The 23,289-nt window shown below is 38.1% G+C and overlaps 1 protein-coding gene across 2 annotated transcripts in view; it reads right to left on the bottom strand.

Annotated features, from left to right (window-relative positions):
- Positions 1–23,289, bottom strand: part of cacna1c (calcium channel, voltage-dependent, L type, alpha 1C subunit) — a 317,859-nt gene that overhangs the window by 141,820 nt on the left and 152,750 nt on the right. For both annotated transcript variants that reach the window (XM_017494341.3, XM_047162132.2), the window contains exons 11-18: positions 15,420–15,589; positions 13,008–13,098; positions 5,368–5,394; positions 4,797–4,957; positions 4,378–4,603; positions 3,152–3,353; positions 1,623–1,743; positions 917–1,031 (exon numbers count right to left, since the gene is read on the bottom strand). In XM_017494341.3, the coding sequence (XP_017349830.1) occupies positions 917–1,031; positions 1,623–1,743; positions 3,152–3,353; positions 4,378–4,603; positions 4,797–4,957; positions 5,368–5,394; positions 13,008–13,098; positions 15,420–15,589 (1,113 nt within the window). The remainder of the gene's footprint in view (positions 1–916; positions 1,032–1,622; positions 1,744–3,151; positions 3,354–4,377; positions 4,604–4,796; positions 4,958–5,367; positions 5,395–13,007; positions 13,099–15,419; positions 15,590–23,289) is intronic.

Here is a 23,289-nt window from a genome sequence, read left to right as displayed (position 1 = left end):
ATGTGAAGCCATGAAGCAGTTCAGAAACTGGAAATTTTAGGGCACACCACAGGGCAGCAACTCAGACATATCTCCTCTCTTCTGCAGCATGTGAGACATTCTATTCTGTTCTGTTGTATTCTGTTGTTATTGACACAGCTAGCAAAAGACAATGTTAGATCCTGGATTAAACAATGTGTGAGCGAACATGAGCTGCCTGTTGCTATTACATGACTCCCACATTATTTTCTGATCTTCAGAGATACTCTGTATCTGTTTGTGAGGTGGCTATACTAAGCTCATGTGGGCTGTGTACTTCATTATACTGTTGCATTGTTGCTAAAAGCTCTTGTATTTGGTTCATGCCCACTGCCAGCTCTGCAATAAGCAAACATTCCCCTTCCTATTCCTATTCCCCTTCTCGTACTGAACAGTTGAGCCTTTCTGCCCATTTCTATTCCTGCTAAGCAGGAAAAACCATTTTTCTTCCTAGACACCTCAACCTTGACTGATGTTCATTTGTGTCAGAGGAATAAAATGAATAGTCAGCAATATTCCCATAGGTGCACTTTACACATTAATGTTTACATTAAGTTCTAAATACTTGTCTAAAATGCTCAGGCCTAGATTCCACTAGTTCAAAAGGAAATGTAAGGAAGTAGAATTAGGATTTACAGGTTTAATTTTCCTGAACATCGTTGCTTTGTGTATTTTATGCTTTGTATACTGAATTCAATGTTTCCATTGTTATGTTTAAAAAAAAAAAAAAAGATAATAAAATTATTATAATAAAATTATACGTTGTACATGCAATCTATAATAAAATGGTATTTCTTCCATCTCAGAAAAAGTTAAACTAAAAGAATGGTAAAAGTAAAAGTGCAATTAGTGTTCATTAGACATGACTTCTTAACTCTCCAAGGGGAGCATACATTACCTGGCCAGCTTCCGCCTTTCCTTCTCTTCTTCTTCCTCTTTTTGAGCTGATGTCAAACTCTCTGCATCTGCAAGGTTGTCTACAGCAATGGCCAAGAATACATTCAGGAGGATGTCTGTTTTGAACAGGAGTTCAGGATTATAAAATTGTCAATTTTATTTAGAATAGTAGCTGATAAATGTGACCTACACACACCTAAATTAGCAACATATTTGAACTCCTGAATTAGAATAGGAATTATCAGATAAAGCTTCTGGAGATAATCAAATTGAGAAGTAGATTATCAAAATAAAAATACACAGAGTCTGTTATTATTATTATTATTATTATTATTATTATTATTATTATTGTTTTGTTACAGCTCAGCACTCACACTCACTTCGTTTAGTCTGTATTTTTGTAACCACTAGGTCATGTCATACGATTATTTGTGCTCTGACACAAGAGTTATCAAATGCTATGTTAATTGGTTGACATCACATGAGCCACCTAGCATACAAACAAAGATCTACTGTTCCAATGCAAGCATAATTTGTTTGAATGCTACCCAATTTATGTATGCTTGTATGCATAAATAAATTGGGTAGCATTCAAACATGTATTGTTTTGTTTTGTTTTTGCACTCGGTTGCAATTTTTGTTGCTGAGCAATGTTGTGTTATAAGGTGTGAGATTTCAATGTCAGCACCCCCTGCTGTAAAGGATACAGTTTCCACATATGAAGAGAATGATGAAGTAGATGCACACAAGCATACCAGGAAATGATGGTCCACCATAGGCCATAATCCCATCAAACATTACTGAGTTCCAGTCCTCTCCAGTCAAAATCTGTTGCCAGTACAGCAAATAATATAAACAAACAAACAAATACAGATGTCTGAGGGAAATTGGTGTAAATCTAAGAACCTAATTTAAGAGTCCACACGTTCACAATAAAGAGGATGGTAAGGGAGGCAAATAAACACAAAGCTGAACCTTTATTTTATTTCTCTTTTTTTTTGTAAAAAAAAATGGTACTAACTTTGATTTAATATGATTTAATAAATAATTTATATGATTTAATAAATAATTTATATGATTTAATAAATAATTTATAGCTGGAAACAAATAATTAGTTATTCAGAATTTGACAGTTAACAAAGGTTTATAAATGACACTTCATGTAGTTGCTCATGCATGAACTCATGTTACAATGTGCATGTTTTCCTGTACCCTTACAATATATTCCTGCATTACATTCCTTCAGTACTAGTTCATGATTTTTTTTTTATTTAAAAAAAACATTCCAATTTGAAAGAGAGATATAACACCTTCCTTCGCTTTTTCCCTACTCACTTTATCTTACCCAAACATGCAACTCATTTCCTTCATAGTCTATCCCTATTTAGAACTAGCAGCTGTAAGTTGTTGACTGATATTTCTTCTCTTTCCCTGTAATTCAATAAATTACATTTTATTGAACATTTTATTGCCTTGTTTTGGTGACTACCTTCATATAGCAAGAAGCCAACCTTTTTAGAGTTTGGTCTGTATAGTTTTGGTCTGTATGGTTCAACTAAACCCCAAGACAACAAGAAAGGAACTGATGAAGGAGTTGGAAGCATCATGTACCAAAGTATGTACGTCAACCATTGGGAGAGACCTTTTATCACATTAGCCAAAAAGGAGGAAGCCCCTACTCCAAGACGAAAAAAAAAAAAAAAGGCAGACTATAGTTTGATGTCCAGGTGATCACCAGGACAAAGACCTGATCTATACAGAGATATATATGGAAGGAAAAGGGTGAGGCTTCAAATCCAAAGAACACTATGCCAACTGTTAAGTATGTGGGTGGCAGCATCATGTTATGAAGGTGTTTTGTTGGAAATGGGACTGGTGCAGTTAAAAAAATAAATAGAATATCCCATCTTTACTATATATATATATATATATATATATATATATATATATATATATATATATATATATATATATATATATGGGATATATTATATATGGTTTTCTTGAGACTTTACCATAGCATAAAGACCACCACTTTTTACAAGTCTCCACCTTGTATATAAACAAAAAATAATGGTGGTTAAGGCAGGGGTGTATAAAGGTGACCTTTCACTCTCTTACTATACAGCATGCTCATGTGGGTCAAGCTCAAAATATTGCACAAAAATATAACTACTTGCATATGACATATTATATATAGTATATATTATCTTCTGCTAATTTTCATGAGCGGTACCTGGAAGACTGTGAGTAATGACTGGGGAAAGTTGTCAAATGTGCTCCGACGTGTCTCATCGAAGTTGAACTTCCCACCAAACAGTTGCATGCCTAGCAAACTAAAAATAATGATGAAAAGGAAGAGCAGCAGCAGCAGGGAGGCGATGGAACGGACAGAGTTCAGCAAAGATGCTACCAGGTTGCTGAGAGAGTTCCAGTACCTGAGTTCCAGTGCAGAACAATGTTAGTGCACAGCCACACTCAGAATAACAGTTCATAACCATAATATGTGTTGTCCCTTATATACTTTTCTGGTGAAATGACCTATTATAGTAATGGTGAAACAACAGTAAAAATACTACTCTAATATAAGAGTCAATGTTCTTGGCTTCATTTCTAATATTATTACAACTATATACTGTATGTTAAACTATATAATTATTATGCAATTAAATTAAATAATAATTGTGTAATTAATACATAACCCCCCTTCAATAGAAACACCTGTACACATGCTCATTTATGCAATTATCCAATTTATATAATGATATATAAAGTTTTTTTTTTTTTTTTTAAACTATATCTGCATGATTTAAGTTACTATGATCTCAATGTCTTTGACTTTGGCATGGTTGTTGGTGCCAGGCAGAATAGTTTTTCAAAAACTGCTTAGCTCCTGGGATTTTCATGCAAAACAGTCTCTAAAGTTTATACATTTCATACATACATTGATGGGAGAGGTCAGAGGAGAATGGCCAGACCACATCAAGTCCTCTTGTCAGCTAAGAACAGTATCTGGGGTTATGGTGGGCACAGGCTCACCAACATGGGACTGTAGAAAATTGGACAAATACTTGCTGATACTGCCCAGTTTTGATGAACCTATGTCCACTGTAGCCACATGATTGCCTGATTGAATAATTGCATGAATGAGCAGGTCTACAGGTGTTAAAGTGCATAAATAAAGTGGTCAGTAAGTGTATATACACATTATGTCAATTACATGAGCTATTTTCAATAAAAGTATTAAACAAAATTAAAACTGCCTATTTCTGTTGATGTGAAATTATTTTATTTAATTACATTTGTTACATGCACACTCATGCACCCTCAGGAAGCTTTTGAGGTGAAACTTTTGAAGAGATTAATTTTAAATTTGATTTGTTAAATTTTATATTAAAATTATTCTGAATACCCTAATTTACCTTGTGTCTTGAGTCACACTTTCCACACTCTCACACACACCTGGTGATTTTGAAGATGCGCAGCAGGCGCACACAACGCAGCACTGATATGCCTAGAGGGGACATAACCTTCGTCTCAACCAGGATGGTCTCCAGTATCCCACCACACACCACAAAACCATCAAAGCGATTAAAAAGTGAGACAAAATACGCCTGCAGTCCCAAACTGTACATCTTCAAAAGCATTTCTCCAGTGAAGAGCGCTAGGAGAACCTTGTTGGCGATATCTGGGAACAGGAAATTCAAAGGCATAAGAAGAGGAAATTGTGGACAGATATTTTACCTGAGTCATTAAGCATATAAGGAGTTTTCTTCAAGGATAAATCTTTACATACAATAAAGCTTTTATGTCTATAAACACAATGTAGTTTTAACTATATGTGCAGCTGTAATAAATGAGTTAATTTCATTATTTATCACCTTGTACATCCGTCAGCCACTGTGGTTGTTTATGGTGTTCCGAGGCAATGGTTAGAGTATTCAGGAATACAAAAAAAATCACCAGCCAATAAAAGACATTCGACTTCACAGCAGCTCGACATTTACGCCTGCACAGACGATTCCAGCGACGAGAATATCGACTACAGAAAGACAGATATGAATACAAAAAAAATGAAGAAATCTAGAGGAGTATAGAAAAACCCATTTGTTGTTACAAGGATAGTTTTATACTAATTGTTTGTAGAACATGTGAATCACTTCAACTCAAAAAAGACCTAAAAGCCTGGTATATAGGCACTCATTGCAATGTTTAGCAGGTCCGAATTTGCTAAAGTATTAAATATGTAAATCCCTCAATTAATGGCATATGAGCAGTTAGGGGAACCTTAGTCACAGCCTAACTGTCACACTAAGATGATACAGTGGAAAGGGCACAACATTCAGAATGAATATACAATATACACACACAAACACACACATATATGAGAAACTTTAATGAGGACCATTAGATGGCGAACCATTTCTTCAGACAGTGAGAGCATGTACTAACCTGAATTTGGATTTGGAGATCCTATTTCTGGAATGAAAAGCAGAATGGATTATAACAGAACAAGACATAACATTATGGATGACATTGTCAACAAGGCGAGAGACAGAACACAGACATCAGCAGCTCCTAGTTTAGCACATAGGAACACAAACAAATGTCATATTCACTAGGAGAGATTATGAATCAGTGCCCTTGCCAGCTGATTAGACCCACAAATCATCAGAAGAAAGAGGGACAAAGAAAGGCAAGAAATAACAAGCAGTGAGTAATAATGAGCAAATAGCTCATCAAGATTAACAGAGGATTTATTGGAACAGAAAAGAAAATCAATGTTTATTTTCCATTGTCTTGTTCAGGAAAGCTCACATATATGAGGGCAGAATGTATTTGTCATTAGATCAATTTAGAACAGACCTAAACCTGGGTGACATAAAATTAATGAAATTACCACACTCTTGGTCCTCTCGAACCACATACAATGAATGCCATGTTTTGACAACACCTATTGCAACATCAATCATTTTGAATCACATCATGTGACAATTCTAAACTGTTTGCACAATGTCAAGAATATTGCTATATTTAGTTTAAACATTATGTATGCTCATCAGCATTAAATCACTAAATATTTGATACCAAAAAAGTATTAACACAATGGAAGATTTCTTTTATATTTCAGATATCATGTTTTACCCTTTCTTTGTGCTCATTATATTCCTAAAGATGGTCAATCCATTTACTTTTTACTATAAATGATATTTTGGAAAAACTCAAAATTTATATGACATAAACACTGATCAGCCATAACATTACAATCAATGACAGGTGAAGTGAATATTTATTAATTATCTCATTACAGTTGCATCTGTTAAGGGTGGGATATATTAGGCAGTAAGTGAACAGTAAGTTCTTGAAGTTGATGTGTTGGAAGCAGGAAAAATGGGCAAGCGTAAGGATCTGAGTGACTTTGACAAGGGCCAAATTGTGATGGTTAGACAACTGGGTCAGAGCATCTTCAAAACGGCCGAACACACATCCTGTGGAATGAGCCCTTTATGCCCAGTGGTGTAGCGAGACCACGCACCTCATAAATAGAGATTGCGTCCGCTGTTCAGTTAGAGATGTGCTGCTTTGACACAGCACCACATCTACTGTCGCTGCCAGAGCAGACCAACAGCTGCTCAGACTTACACCACTGGCCGGAGCGATGGATATAAATACAGAGAGCCCTTACTGGACACAGTAGGTGCAATTTCTCGTGTTCCGGTGTGAGGAACAGAGGAGGGCAGAAAGCCTGCAACACTACTGGCTCCTACCCACTTGAAAGATGCCAGGGCCAGCAGCAGAGCTACCTTTAGAGTCAGACGCTTCTCTGAGGCTGACTCTACGGGCTCAAATGGGGTCCCCTGACAGACCTTCCAGGACACAGAAAGGTCCAAGGAAGGTATGCGTGGTCTGCAGATGTGCCTCTGTCACTTAATACCATGCGCAAAACTCGAAGTTTGAGGATGTTGCACCACAGAGGCTCCATCAATAGGGCCGTGGCTGGCCAAAATAGCAGCCATGTAGACCCTGATGTAGAAGGAGCCAACCCTGCTGAGAAACGTCCTTGTAAGAACTCCAGGACTGTAACTATTGTGCAGTTCACTGCGTCTAGCTGACGTTACTCACACCTCGAGACAAAAAGTCACCACTTGAGTGCATACAGTTTCCTCGTGGATGGTGCTCTAGCATTCAACATGGTCTCTACAACCTCAGTTGTGAGACCTGAATCTATGAGCTGGTGCCCCTCAGAGGCCAGACCCACAGTTTCCATAGTTCCGGCCGAGGGTGATAAATCAGCCCTCTGGCATGAGACAGTGGATGGGAATCTCCCAAGGAGTGCTGTCCAACAGGGCTATTATCTCTGAGAACTATATTCAAGCTGACCAATAAGGTGCTACTGGCAGCAGGCATAGACAATCTTGGCGAACTCTCGCTAGAACTTGTGGGAGCAGAGAGATCACAGGGAAAACGTACCAATGTGACCTCGGCCACATGTGCACCATGGTGTCCAGCCCCAGTGTTGTGGGAGGAGTGAGGGCAAACCACAGCAGGCAATGTATTGTCTCCTTGGAGGCAAACACATCCACTTCGCTTGGCAGAACCTCTGCCATATGGACTCCACCACTTGTGGATGGAGCCTCCAATCCCTGGACCTCATCCCCTGCCTCACCAGGATGTCTGCCCACATATTCCAGTTTCCCAGAATGTACATTGCACTCTCTGACAAAAACTTTTCCTCTGCCCAGAGAAGAATTAGTTCTGCCTGCCTGAACAGAGGGTGTGAACAAAATCCTCCCTGGTGGTTGATATATGAGACCACCACTGTGTGGTGACAACTAACACATGGTGACCTCTCAATTGAGGAAGAAAGAATTTGAGTGCTAGAAACACGGCCCACATTTCTAGGCGATTGATATGCCATTCAATATGCGGGCCGCTCCAGAGAGCATGAGCTGGACAGCCGTTAAGCGCCCCAGCCCGTGAGGGAGGTGTCTGTCATTATTGTCTTGTGATATGGAGACACCCCTAGAGTGTGAGCCAAGGCTAGAAACCAGGGATACCTCCAAATACTCAGAGCACATAGGCATCACCGTGTGACACTGATTACTCTCAGAAGTTTCATCCTAGTACAAATCCCCGACTTTTCAGCCACCACTGAAACGGTCTCCTGTGCAATTGGCCCAATTGTATGACACTGGCTGCTGCTGCCATAAGCCCCAACAGTCTCTCGTAGAGACTGGTGGGCATGCCAAGATCCACCTTTATCTTGCTCAATGTTAAGAGGATTGACCTTACACATGTTGGGGATAGAAACGTCCGCATTGTAGTAGAATCCTTATAACCTCTAGAAAAGTTGTCCACTGCACTGAAGAAAGTATACTTTTCTGAGGTTCAAACTGAGCCCGAAGCTCTTCATGTGGCTGAGAACATCATCTCGATAAAGTTAGCCAGAAGGGAAGAACCCGATATTGGTATGCATTGCTTCCAAACGCAAACCTCAGGAACTTCATGTGACTGGCCAATATTTCTACTTTTATATCTATCATCACAAACCAGTCCTCAATCTGAAACTGTGGAAGGATAAGTTTGGGCGTCAGCATCTTGAACCTGTATGTCCAAAGAGTACAGTTCAGATGATGCAGATCTAAAATTGGCCGCATACTCTTTTTTTGTGGACCAGGAAATAACGGCTGTAAAAACCTCCCTCCCTCAGGGACAGGGGTACATGTTCTATGGCCCCTTTTTCCAAGAGGGATCTTACTTCCTGTGCTAACGTCGGGCTCTGCTCTGTGCTGACTACTGTGATGAGCACACCTCTGACCTGGGGGTGTCGAGCTCTGAACTGGACCCGTTAACCCTTTTCTACGGTAGACAGAACCCATTTGGCAGTAGTTTCCAAACTGCCAGGTGGTCTTTCATGACCATTCTCAAATCAGGCCTAGTAGCAGGCGACGCCTGTGGCCACCCAGTTTCCCTGGCTGTGTGCCGTACTCGCCTTTTGGATTTAGCCATAGCTAAATAGCCATGCTATTCAGTCCCCACGATGGCCAAATAATCAGATCATAATAATCAATAATAAGGTTTTCCCCAGAGCATGATATTTTGTCATTCACTCGTGGAAAAAAGGGGAGTTTTCTCCAGTGTGAGGGAGATTTATTTTCACTGGGGAAAAAAAAGCTCATCCTTATATTATATATATATATATATTTTTTGGCTTTATATAGTGTAAGGAGGAGTTGCGAAACATGCTCTAAAATCCGGCGGAGAGCCGGACCCAGAAGACAGAGAAAGAGATAGAGCAGCGTTCGCTCCTCTTCCAGATCCATATGAAATCCCCAGCACCTGAACCGGCAGGCTGCTTCGGCAGCGGCCGGCCCAGCTCCGCGAGGCTCTGAAACCCAACTCCCCTCGGTCAAGAAGAGAGCAAGTTGCTAGCGGAGCTGCCTAATTATAAGGCATTAACAATGCATACAGTCAGACTTCTCGAGGGCTGCCCTGTCATGCTCCATCTTTAGACACTTCACACAGAAAGTCTGACCGTCCCCCATGATGAAACGGGAGCGGAGCGTAACACACTTCCTGAATTTTTTCCCTCTTTTTTTTAAAGGGACAGAAAAGTAAAGAGATTTCTTTTTCTTTTTTGAAAAGATAGAGGGAAAATGAATTCTTTTAGTGAAAGTTACACAAACGACCAACATGCAGTCTCGCTGAAGACAATAAGGCTGACGGCACAGTTCACAGGTGCTGTTTTTATATCACCCAGCATACTTAATTGCCACGTAACCTGAACACGGCAAGCCTATAAATAGACATGATGTTACACAAGCTTCAGATACCGGTCAGGCGCAAGGGCACTTCCCACAGCATTGAGCAAACGCAGATTTCCCTTTGAAAGGGAACAGAAGTTGTGTAGTGTAACAGTCAAAGTCAAAAGAGTTGTGGCAGATTTACTAACATTCTTAGAAAAAAAAGTTTGCCTATAAAAGAGCACAAAGTGACTACCAGAGACTACTGAAGTATATTAAAGTAAAAATGTTCAGGTTATTAACGTTTACTCCTCTTTATATATATATATATTTTATTTTTTTTTTTTGGAAAGGTTAAATTCCACATCGTAGCAGTTTTGTCACAGTGACAGGTTTGGTGAATGCTTACATCAAAATGGGAAAACTGATCACAGTGACTAAACAAGCCAACCCAAATTGAATACTCATTGACTATTGTAGACTGTTATAAAGTACTAATACTAACCGTTTTTCTTACTACAGTTAGTGCTTGAATATTAAAAACCTCTCATGTCACCTTTAAACCTATCGAAAGGTCTGTTTTGTGAACCAGACTTCTGGATTTTCTAGATTAGTAAATACTTTTGAATGTGTATTGATGACTTTTTTCTCTTAGGTGCCACTTGCTTTACTCCTGAAACCTTGAGAGGAACCACACTTAAAAGGGAAACAAAGCATGGGGCAGGAAAATTTTTTACTTTATTTTACAAGACATATGCTTGCTTTTAAGTACAAAAAAATAAATAGTGCCCCGAGAGGCCAAGTTTAATTCAAGATTGCATCCATGAGGGAATCACTAAAGACACCAACCATGCAAATTTTTTGACAATAGCTCAATGTTCACTCCTGAGTTACAACTGTTTTAGTAATCCCTGTTCTGCCACCAAGTCTGATTGGCATGTAGCGACCATACTATTTATAAATGTCATCATGTTTTGATTAATTATGGAAGTACAGTCTCTGCTGTCTATTTTAACACCAACTTTCTGGAAAAAAATGTCCCAAAATCCTATGTACTAGGGTTTTGCATATTATGAAAATTATGGTACATTTGAGAGGGTGGGGCTAAATGCTACAAAAAGGATTTTTATGGGTTAATTCACTGAATCAGAACAAGTTAGGAATTTTCACTTCACACCTTATTTGACAAGAGATCTGCTTGTTTTTCTGTGCAAATTGGACTTACTGATCCTGAGGAAAAAGTTATTTGAACTTAATTCTGCCTCCTATGGGTGTCTCACTCTGAACAGGGTATTCAAGTTTCATGCCAATTCATCCAAGGAGTCCTGAGCTACAGGTATTTGAATAAATAAAGCTTAAAATTTTAGTGAAGGACTGATATATATTTTTAGAAATGTCTAAATGTTTTAAGTAATTATTGATTTTCCATTTCCCACTTTTGAGTATTTTCACTCTAAACTTGTGTTGGACTAGTTCACAGAAATATCTTTTACATATTATGATAATTACCTTAAATTTAAATTAGTGTAATTAAATGCTACAGATTTTCAAGGCACTGAATGACAGGATATGAAAGAATAAAACTTATTTCATGTTGTGTCATTCAGTGCCTTGAGCCAGACTTGACCCTAGTGGATTAGCATATTATTTAGAAATGTCAACTTTTTTTTTTCTTTTTTTTTTGGGGGGGGTAAATTCTTATTTTTATACCAACTTTGCAAAAGTATGTTTCACATATTATGGAAATTATTAAATGTGAGTAGACGTGGCTGTGTTACAAAAGGCACTACATGGCATGAGTGAATGAATCAGGACATGAAAATATTTGGAGCAGCTGTGGCTCAGGTGGTAGAGCAGGTTGTCCACTAATCGTAGGGTTGGCGGTTAGAATCTCGGCCCACATGACTTCACATGCCGAAGTGTCTTTTGGTAAGTCACTGAACCCCAAGTTGCTCCTGATGGCAAGCCTTGCATGGCAGCTCTGCTACCATGAGTGTGTGTGTGTGTGTGTGTGTGTGTGTGTGTGTGTGTGTGTGTGTGTGTGTGTGTGTGTGTGTGTGTGAATATGTGAATGAGAACCAGTGTGAAGCGCTTTGGACCCACTAAGGTTAAAAAAGCACTATATAAGTGCAGACCATTTACCATTTTACAAAAGAATTTCCACTGCATACACTATTTTTTAACACATCAGTCCTACTCGTGTTTATTTTCTGTGTTTTGATATCCAGTGTTTTGTTGTTTGCTTATTATGTGCTTACTCTGTATATGTCCCTATGTGCATTTCAGGATCACATCTTCCCCAGTGTGTTTGCCTGCTCGCTTCCTGCTATGCCCAGCCCTACTTCACTTCTCCTGTGGCTCACAGATAAAGTTCTGGACCCTCACGCCACTAAGCCGAGTTCAAGCCCCCTCTTTGCCAACTACTCAAGCCCGCTCACACTCTGCCTCACTACCCCTCCTCTGTGGCACATCATCTGAGCATCAGACTTCCACTCTGCTGACCTGAATTCAAATATTGGACTTGAAAACACTCCCTTCCCACACACTCCTACCTGTCCTAAGCTTCAAATCTGTTTACTTGACTTGTTTGAGCACACGAGGCTGGATAACTGCATGCGGGATCTCCATTCTTCCCTCAACGCAAAAATGGTTTACTGACCACAAAATCAAGGTCCTGCCATGGCCATCCTGGTCCCCTGACTTGAAAACCATAGAAAACCTGTGGAGTGAGCAGAAGAGGAGAGTCCACCAGCGTGGACCTCGAAATTTGAAGGATCTGGAGAGATTCTGTATGGTAGGATGGTCTCAGATCCCTTGCCATGTATTCTCCAACCTCATCAGGCATTATAAGAGAAGACTCAGAGCTCTTCTCTTTGGGAGGTGGCACAAAGTATTTACTACAAGGGTGCCGACCATTGTTGCATACCTATATTTAACAAAGTTTTTTTATTTATAAACCTTTGTTGTGTTTGCAATTGTTTGATATCCATGACAGCAGAGTATTTTTGTGAATTTTCTGAACAATATATCAAAAGGTTAAACAATAAAGAAAATTATTCACAGACTTCTATGAACATATTTACCAAGGGTGTCAATATTAGTGGAGGGCACTGTATATCAAAGTAAGTAAAACATATTGATTGAATTGGATGCTGTCATTTTATGGTGTCATGTTATATCATTTAAGGTTGTACATATGACCATGAATTGGGGCATCATTCAACTGACCCTCACTGTCCCACAAAAGCAGCTCTGCTATCTTGCAGCTGAACAGCACTGATATGGTCTATACAATAAGTGCTTTTAAGTAAAGTAGAGAAGGAACAGAAATGAAGCAAAATGACTTACACTAGATGGGTACAGCAGGGTTCTCCCTCTAAATCTCCAGTGGGAGGGATGTCAGTGTTCACGGACTCACTCTCACTTGCTGGAATACTCACTGTATAGATGAGAGAGAGAATTTAAGATGAAATTTTTATATATATATATATATATATATATATATATATATATATATATATATATATATATATATAAAACACATATTGTGGTGTTATACCTTTTTTGTTTTCTCTTTGCGTGTGCCTAAAAAAAAGTTTACAAAATAAAGCAGTGGAACTACTGTGCCTCCAGAAAGCACCTCCTAATGATTATCTCTCTTTTTTGATGTATTGTTTACTTGCTTTATTTATCAGGCCAAACTTAGTGGTTGGGAAAGAAGGGCAATTGCCAGAGCAGTGTCCAAGAGGCCAGATACAGTACAGCACTGAAGGAGTTACAGAACTCACTGGCTGAAGTAGGGAAACCTTTGCAGATCTAAACAATATCTTCAGCTCTTCACAGATATGGCATCTACAGGAGATTGGCCAGTGTTGGAAAAAATATGTGTTGAGGAATGAGAGAAAATGCCAAATTTAAACTATTTATTTAATTTTATTTCTGTACAGAGTCACTTCAAAGGGAGCAGAAAAAATCCATTCTAACATACTTTGTATATTAGATACATATAGTGTACATATATACACTAATATAGATTGATGTTGCAACTCGGGGATGAACATTTTCTGGAGATACTGTGCAACTTAATGAACCACGAGACACTAACTAGAGGTCATGAAATATTTAGGTGTGGGGTGTAGGCTAATTAATTTATTTAATTTATTAGGCTAATTTTAATTTGTTTTTTTTAGTTGAATTAATCAAATAATAATGCTTTCATTAATTCAATGTGCTCTCCTGTGTCAATAGTTTGAAGGTTAAGCTGACCAAGCACTACTATACTTACAGCTCACTGTATGTAAGCATAGTTAAAAAAAAATATATATATATATATATATATATATATATATATATATATATATATATATATATATATATATATATATATATATATAGTTAAAAATTTATTTCTTATGATAAGCAATGTCTCAAATTAAGATGCTGTCTCCTCAGATCTCCTGCATGTAATAAAAAGGTTTAGTAAACTTTACTGGGAAAATACTGATAATAAATTAATTCTAAACCTATTCATTAATAATATCACATGTATGTATTTAATAATGGCCTCAAACATATTCCACATATTTATGAGTGTGTTTACAAGATGTAAAAGATACATTTCAGCATAACATATTGTGGTCACAACAAACTGTTAACCAGTGGTACTGGACTTCATACTGCTCCTCACTAGAACTGATGCAAGAAACCATGCAAGAAATATGGTCTTGAACCCAAGGTCAGAATCAGACACAAATGAGACAAGCCTCTATTTTAGGCAGAGCCCACTCTGAGGGGGTACCCCTCACTTAACTTCTTAATAGCACATAAGTCTGTAATTATGCCTGATATCTGAATATTAATGTGAACAATTTTTCCATTAAATCCTTAGTATGTGCACTTAACTCACTCTGAATACAGCCCAAAATGTGTAATTATTGGATAACATTTTAGGATATATATATATATATATATATAAATATATAAATATTTAAGAAAAATTTAGGGAAACTACTGTATAACTTTCAATACTGCTTGTCAATTAGAAATATTTTGCCATGCTGGTCTGGCAACCCTGGTTATAGCAAATATGTGAAGAACATATGCATCAATTTATTTCAATTTATGCTAAAGAAATTGACCACATTAACCAGGACATGTGACAATGCCAATTTCTCAAATGTAATAGAAGCCACAATCAACCACAAGAAGCTCATACTGTAGTGCAGTCTTTTCATGAAAACCAATTAGTAGTAAAATGGCAAATTAATGGACAATGGACCCTGGATTTGATCCTGCTCATATTAGTATTTTTCATCATAAATTATCGTTGTTTAATGTTTTCTACCTGTGTTTTGTCCACCACCACATACTTTGACTACAGTTTATGCATTGCCCACAGTAAAGCACACATTAAGTTTTTGTACTTTTGTCCTGCCTCATCTAACCGCATGACCTTTCTCATTTACTTTAAAGGAACAATACTATTAACTGATTAATAGTGTCATATTTATGTATTTAAGACCAAGGTCAGAATCACATATAACTGAGGCAAGCCTTGCATGCTCAACTCTGATGCAGTATAAAATGTCTATAGCCACATCTGAAGTATGAGTATAAATCTGAACACTACCAGTATTAACTCTTCACTACATCAATTTCACTAAAATCTGAAGATGGCCCAAAGTATCTAAGCCCATTCACACCTGCCTATGAGTACATACTACCCATTTTTGACCCAGTCCTAACTGATCCTCTACTCACAGTTTCTCGGTTTGGCATCATCCAGTCCCTCATCATTCTCTGGGTCAATGTCCTCAGCCTGAGTGATCCAATCCAGGTAGCCCTTTAGATCCTCTTCTAGCTGTTGCTTTTCTCGTAACTTCTGGAAATCTCCACGTGCCTTTGCCTTTTCACGCTCCTTAGAGAACTCTCTGAGTCACAACAAGGGAAAGACAAAGACATAATGTAAAGGGGTAAGGAAAAAGAGAGAAACACCTGAATTTTTGATATTATGGAAGCAAAAAAGTGACAAAGATTTGAATAAAAAATGTATTTTAAAATTAATTTAAATTAATTCTTAATAATAAAAGTGATAATAAAAATGAAAGAACATTGATTTCATAACATTGAACTATATTAGGTTGAAATCACACATCTGTATTTATTTAGTTAAGTTTTGTCAGTGTTCAGTGATTCTTATTTTAGAAGCTAAATTCATGTTTTCAAAAAAAAGCAATTATCAGTTTTCAGTGTTCTCAAATTCAGATTGAATAATTCAGTTTTCAGATATTCAAAAACCTGTATTCAGGTACCTTATTTCAAATCAACTTGTAAAATCCAGGCTGCAAAATTGAATATGAAAAATTTTGATTTTAACAGTGAGTATTGAGTTTGTTCCACCATTTTGCATCTCCTGCTGTCAAATGCCTGCTGCTCTCAAGGGCGCACACACCAATGTCACTATATCAACAGAATGCTGCAAAGGCAACCATGGATTTGAATCAGATTAAAAAAGGAAATCAGTCTTATAACTAATGTTTATTCTTTAGTGAGATTCTGCAGCGGAAATGTTGAGGAATGAGCCAATTATAACATGGCACACCTGATGCCTATTTGTGGTTGTTATACTCTCTCTCTCTCTAGCATTTACGGCATGGCTGCAAATGTATGCTAGAAGCATCATTGTCAGTGGAATATTGACTAATTGCAGTGACAAAAGAGACTGGTGCAAATAAGCACCAATCGTTTCGGCACCCAAAACAAATAAAGCTATAGTATTCTTCCTTAAAGACATATATGGTCAATCATTTAGTACAGCAGGGAATGTTTATTAACAATGAGTTGGCCCTGATTCTCCCACTGTCTGTAGGGTGGTAATGATAAGGCATTCGATACATGAGAGTTACTCTCAGCAATGTGACTCATTTATATCTGATGATGCACTTAAGCATGTTCTTGGTAGTTAGTCCGATTAAAATAAACTCCCTTGGTCCAGAACTAAAGCACGTAATGTAATTCAGGCATCAGATGGCCATGGTGCTGGAGGCTCATGAAGCACTAGATCGCTCTGTAGCAATAACAATGGTGGCCAAAATTTATTTTATTAGTACTGATGCAGTAAAGAGTTAAACTTGTGCTAGACCAAGTTATACCATACAGACTTAAATAGGCAAAAAGGCATAATGCGGGTGAGGAGCAAGAACCACATACTCCTGAAACTATCAACACTGAACCAACTGAAAACATTGAGGCACATGAGAGCAGGGACATTATTTCAGCATTCCCTTTAACCCTGAGACCAGGACTGTATCAGAAGCCATTGCAGGACAGATCAGTGCAGGGGACAGAGACGTAGACCCAAGCGATACTGAATTTGCTACTGCAGAAGAACCTAATAAACCATAGCAGAGCTGTGTGAGCTTGATGCAGCTGCCAACACACTAGAGTTTAAAACACAGAGCAGCAGCAGCTTTATTTGTGATGCTGAAGAAATGACACCTGAATTATGCCTGATATTCAGTCAACTGAGTTTCAAATCCAAAAGTGAGTCTGACATTGCAGATGAGGTTACTACCACAAATTCTTATGAAAGTCCAGCTGGTAAAGATACTACACACTGGAAAAGTTCAATGATTTCCTAGATTCTACAAAACATGTTTTTGTGGAAACCAGATCTTGGATAATATTTTCCAGATCTGCATAATTCAACTATGTACAAATAAAGAAATCTGATGTTAGCTTATTGAAAGAAACACACACATATATACATAAAAAAAACTCTCATGGACTGGAAAGGTGATGTGCTCTTTAGTCATGGAACATATCTAATTGCTGTAGTTGCAGTACTATTCTCACTATATCTAAACACGCAGCCCACTGCAACTGAAATATTACTCACTCAAATAATGCAAATAGATACAACTTTGGGGAACTTCACTTCTCTTTTTTTAACATATGCGCACCAAATGTAGGTGCACAGTAGGGGAGATTTAACTACAGCTTAGAGCAGGACATGGACAGGAATCATGAAAAGCCTTATTGTTCCTCTTCAGAGGTACTTAAATCCATGATAAATTATCACTCCAAATTATCACAACTTGGTTGATTTGTGGAGAGACACTTTTTTCTGACGTCAGACAGCACATGGTTGAAGCTGAATGCCAATTGTGTGTCTGGGGCAGGGCTTGACCTCAAACAAAAACAGATTTTTTTGCCAATTATATAACACCTAATTACTGCATTCAACTTGGAATTCTTCGAGAGAGGAGAGATCTAGTTACCTCGCGTTAAGTCAGTGCATTTCTAAGAGACTGCTTCTCTCACCTAAATGATGTGGATGCACCTAATGCTTTATTCTTTACACTAGAAAAACAGACAAGCCAGAGGAAATATTTCCAATTTGTAAAGCTCCTTGAGGGAAAGGAAACAAAAGACCAACATAAGACTGGTCTGTTGCAATTGCTTTCTACAAGAAACTTTTTCACTCCAAGTCCTGTGACTCAAAAGCACTTTGAAAGAGGTCCAGCATTTTTTGTAACTTGCCGCATCCGGAAATTAATGACTTTGAGGCAACTCTTGCTGAAATGTACAATTGTACAGGCATCTCTATGATTCATCCATGCAGGACTATAGAGATAGCCCGATGGCACAAAATTCATGAAGACGTTTTTAAAAATAGTGATTTCGATTTGCTTTGTACATACTGTTGAAAGAATAAAGCCAAAGCTGAACGTTTTTTTGGGGGTGCACCATGTTTTCATTCATCGGTTATCTTCACAAATAAACAGTCATTACACTACACCATCAGACGGTGATTAATCCTCATTCTTCTGTGTTTATATATAGAGACATTTACATTGATGGCCAGCCATACAGAGTGATCATTCTGTAATAACTTTCTTTTGTCTCAATACATAAAGAGACATTTACACTGATGGGAGAATATAATAATCACCTGATTTTGTAGATGTGAGAAATGACATTTGCAGGAAGCACCCACTTTTTGCTGATGTCTACAGTAATTGCTAACATTTATAAAATGAGCCTACAATAAATAATGTTTTATAGACTGGTTTAAAACATCTATTGTGAGCAGTGAACAATGAACCCTTGTTTAACATACAGCCCCCCATCCCGAATGCAATTCCATGTTTTAGAACTCCCAAGTATCCATAGTAATGGATCTGCTTGATTGTACAACAGGTAAGTAGAAGTCTGCACAGTTGGTTACAGGACTTTTGGGGCTCAAATAAGTAAGAACTGCAGATAATCTGACAATAAAAAATGTTTTTCCCCAAACTATGCTAACAGAAATAACCTACATTAAATGATGGTTTCACATTCTTTTCCTTTCCCAGGCTGAAAGTCTGAGAGGGAGATGAAAGTCAAGAGCAAACACCATTACTTTGGAGAGAACACAATATACACCTTTATACTGCTGGTAAAAAAAAAGATTATGCATAAAAGATTATGTGCAGTATAGTGTATGTGTAAAGTCATCACATTACATAACACTAAGATGAAGAATCAATACAAAATTAAGAGATTACCTCTCAATTCCAGACACAAAAAGGAGACATTAACTCTCAATTCCAGACACAACATGGAGACATTAACTCTCAATTCCAGACACAAAATGGAGAGATTACCTCTAAATTCCAGAGAATGTTTCTCTGTCATGGAGCTTATTATACAAACCCCTCTACCCAAAAGATCTGGGTATCTCCAGTGGATCTCCACTTAGCTGGCTATACTCAGAGCCCATCAATGTAAACATGGAGGACAGGATTTGAATTTAGTGGCTCTGGCAAAATCTCTGGTAGAGCACATTATAGAACACAAATTCTACCAGCACACAGGCCACATTTTAACCTGAAATGGGGGGTGAGAGAAGCACTTCTGGGAAATTAGAAATCATGTGGCAATATCCTGATACTAGTAACAGACAATGTGTGTGTAAACATATGAGTATCTAATATGTAAATATACCTGTACTCTTGCTTTCGACTAATTTGCTAGGAGTTTGTTGCCTATGTCAGCATTTAAATTATACAGTTTTTTTTTTCTTTTTCATCCATAATATTGTCCACAAAGATTAGTTGGGATTACCTTAGACAAACCCTATGTGGATGGCATCCCCTTGCTGTCTTTATACAAGAAAATTTTGTCAATGAAAATCAAAATGGGGCAGAAGGGGAAAGTTTTTCACTAATCACACACACATGTACACAATCGCCACAGTATATAAGGACTGCAGTCACGCTCTCTCATTGCAAAGTATCGCTCAGTGTGTTAGTAACTGACCTTACCAAGTCTTTCATGTTTATTGCTACTCTGGTTACTGATTTTGCTTGTGTTTGTGCTTGGTTTATTAAAAGCTCTCTTTTCAATTGTATCGATTTCTGCTTACCTGTTGTAACAAACATAATATAGGCACCTTGCCACACTACTACATCAAACGTACATTCACGTCAGCTACTTCACAGAGTTTTATGAATAATCTCCCAGAGTTATCAACTATGATTGGAACACTGTCTGATCCCAAGGAACTTGGTCAGGTGACAGAATGCTTAGAATCAACATTCCAGATAAGGTAGCACCATTAAAAGAAAAATAATTAGAGACAAAAAGCTAGCACCCTGGTATAAAGATCACACATGCAACCAGACCACTCAAAAACTAGAACATAAATAGCGTCAAGCCAAATTAGTAGTATTTCAAACAGCATGGAAGGAGAGCCTCCTGAACTATAGAAAATCCCTTAGTGTTGCTAGATAAATCTGTGCACCCTAAATGAAGATCTCAAAAATAATCCTAGATTCGTATTTAATACTGTCACAAAATGAACTAGGAATAAGACCACAAAAGAAACATGCACACATTCATTATATGGCAGCGATGATTTAATTAATTTGTTCTTTGGCATAAATTTTAAATATTAGACAAAAAAATCTGACTATTAATTTATAAATAGACAGTCTTATAACTAACCCTGTAGATAATATAACAATATCAGATTGAATATTTAGAATGTTTTACTCCCCTTTGAGAGAGCAAACTAATTTCACACATTTCCTCACAAAAATCAACATGTATACTAGATCCCTTACCCTATGTTTCTTCAAACAGATAATTCCAGAAGTAATCAAACCCCTTCTAAAAATAATCAATTCTTCCCTTAGCACTGGCTATGTACCTAAATCATTTAAACTAGCACATATGGTTCAGCAAACCCAGATGAGAGACACCAGCTGTTGAGGAATGTGTAAAGGACATTAGACATTGGATGCTTATTAGCTTCTTAATTCTGAGAACACAAACGTACTTGTACTAGGACCACATGCAGCTAGAAGTAAGTTTTCTGATTACCTTTCTGAGACCTTGGAGTGATTATTGACTCGTCTTTCATTTGACGTTCATGTAAATAATATTACATGAAATAGTAATATAAAGGATAAAGGATAGCCTTGGTTCACCTCAGAAATATTGCTAAGATAAGAAATATAATGTCACTACGTGATGCAAAAAAATTAGTTCATGCTTTCGCACCTCTAGACTAGATTACCGTAATGCCTTACAGCCTGGATGCTCCAGTAGGAGCATAAACAAACTCCAGTTAGTCCAGAATGCAGCTGCAAGAGTCCCTACTAGAACCAGAAAGTATGACCACATGACCCTGATCTTATCCACACTGCATTGGCTCCCAGTAAAATTTTGCACTGATTGTAAAATACTACTATTGACTTATAAAGCACTGAATGGTCTCGAGCCACAGTTCCTGAGTAAACTTTTGGTCTTTTATGATCCGTCACTCCTACGTCGATCAAAAAGTGCAGGTTATTTGTTGGTACGTCGAATAGTGAAGGCTACAACAGGGGGAAGCTCAACAGTTATGAAACAACCTTCCAATTAATGTTCAGGAATCAGACACAGTCTCAGTGTTTAAGTTCATGCTGAAAACACATTTGTTTAGTCAAGCTTTTTGTGAATATTTTTTTCTTAGGAAAAGGAGCAGATCTGGAGTGTTCATGGGCATGAGTGTTTTAGTGAACTGGGATGTTTGGATGCTGTCACATCACCCCTCTAAAATCTAATAATGCTCATACTCAAGTTCCTTATAACACACTTAGCAGTGCTTGACTTTATAGTATACAGTTATAGAAGTGGAGCGATTTATAATAGCACTACTAAAAACCTTGGATCCTCTAAAGGATAAATTAAGATTAAAAATACTATATCCAGATTTCTGTGAAGCTGCTTTGTGCCAATGTCCATTGTTAAAAGAGATATACAAATAAAATATTATTGAATCGAAACAAGTTGTAGTACAATACTGCTCAACATTTTCACACTATCCAGAATTCACAGCGGGTTCATAGTGTAGGGACTACCATGAACATGTCAGGAATTGGTAAAGGTGGTGGATGCAAGTGCAGGTAATTTATTGGAGAAGATAAAGCTGAAACATACAACACAGTGAAAACAAGAACTATTAACATGAACTATGGATATGAGACAATTCCTGGCAAAGTCCAACATGGAGACAAAGGGGGAGCAATGTTCTCTGTGAAGACAGAGGGGGTAGCGGCTTCCTCTGCGGAGCCAGAGGGGGGAGCGATGTCCTCTGTGTAGAAAGAGGGGGGAGCAACGTAAACTGTAAAGCAGGGGAAAGAAACGATATCCTCAGCGGAGCAAGGTGGCAGAGCAACATCTTCAGTCAAGCAAGAAGGCAGAATAACATTCTCAGCAGAGCAAGTAGGCAGAGCAATGTCCTCAGTGTAGTAGGAAGGCAGATTGATGTCTAAAGTGGAGATGGGTGGCATAGTGCCTTCCAAGGTAGCAGAGGGAGATGGAGTGATGCTGATGGAAAGGCCGTAATGGCACAAGAGTAGAGGGACATCCTCAGCTGAGCAATGAGGTGGAGTGACATCCTCAGTGGGGCAGATAGAGTGGGAAATGGTTCTGGCCTGGTTGGGAGCTCCCTCCCCAAAAATTTCCTAAGGTGGCACATGGGTTCATGCCATTCCAGTGTGGCACTGACCCAATCTCCCTTCCCCTGTTGCTCCCACATCTAGTGGATGTCCTCCAGGGGCCCCTGCAGAACTCAAATTTCTGCTGCATCCATTTGTAGGTCAAGTTATCCAACAGGAATTGGTAGAGGAGATAGATGTAGAGGAGGAAGATAAAGATAAAACAAACAAAACAGTGACAACAAGAACCATTAACATGAACTCTGGATACAAGGCAAGAAACATACAGACTGTAAGCGATAATGTGGCACACATGACAACAAACAACTACAACAAAAGCTTTAAAGTGACACTTAAAAGTAAAACTTAAACAGTGGTGCTAATAAGGCATAACAAGACAGGTGACAGTGATTACTGAAGCATGTGACTTGGTCATGTGATATACTGGGGCTGATGGGTAGTATAGTTCTGTGTCTTTTGGCACTACCATGACACTACAGCATGTACAAGCTCACATTAGAGTGATTAACTAAAACCAAAGGGCGGCAGACTTTTTTCACATCCAAAGGACAGTTGCCATAAAATGGCGCATATAATTGCACTCTGGTTTCTACCAAGGCTGGCTTGAGAACAGTCTGAAATGCATTTTAACAACTGTGTGC

This window comes from Ictalurus punctatus, chromosome 19, assembly GCF_001660625.3.
Source record: "Ictalurus punctatus breed USDA103 chromosome 19, Coco_2.0, whole genome shotgun sequence".
NCBI lineage: Eukaryota > Metazoa > Chordata > Actinopteri > Siluriformes > Ictaluridae > Ictalurus > Ictalurus punctatus.
Note: the sequence above shows the minus strand (reverse complement) of the source record. Positions and strands in the feature narration are given on the sequence as shown.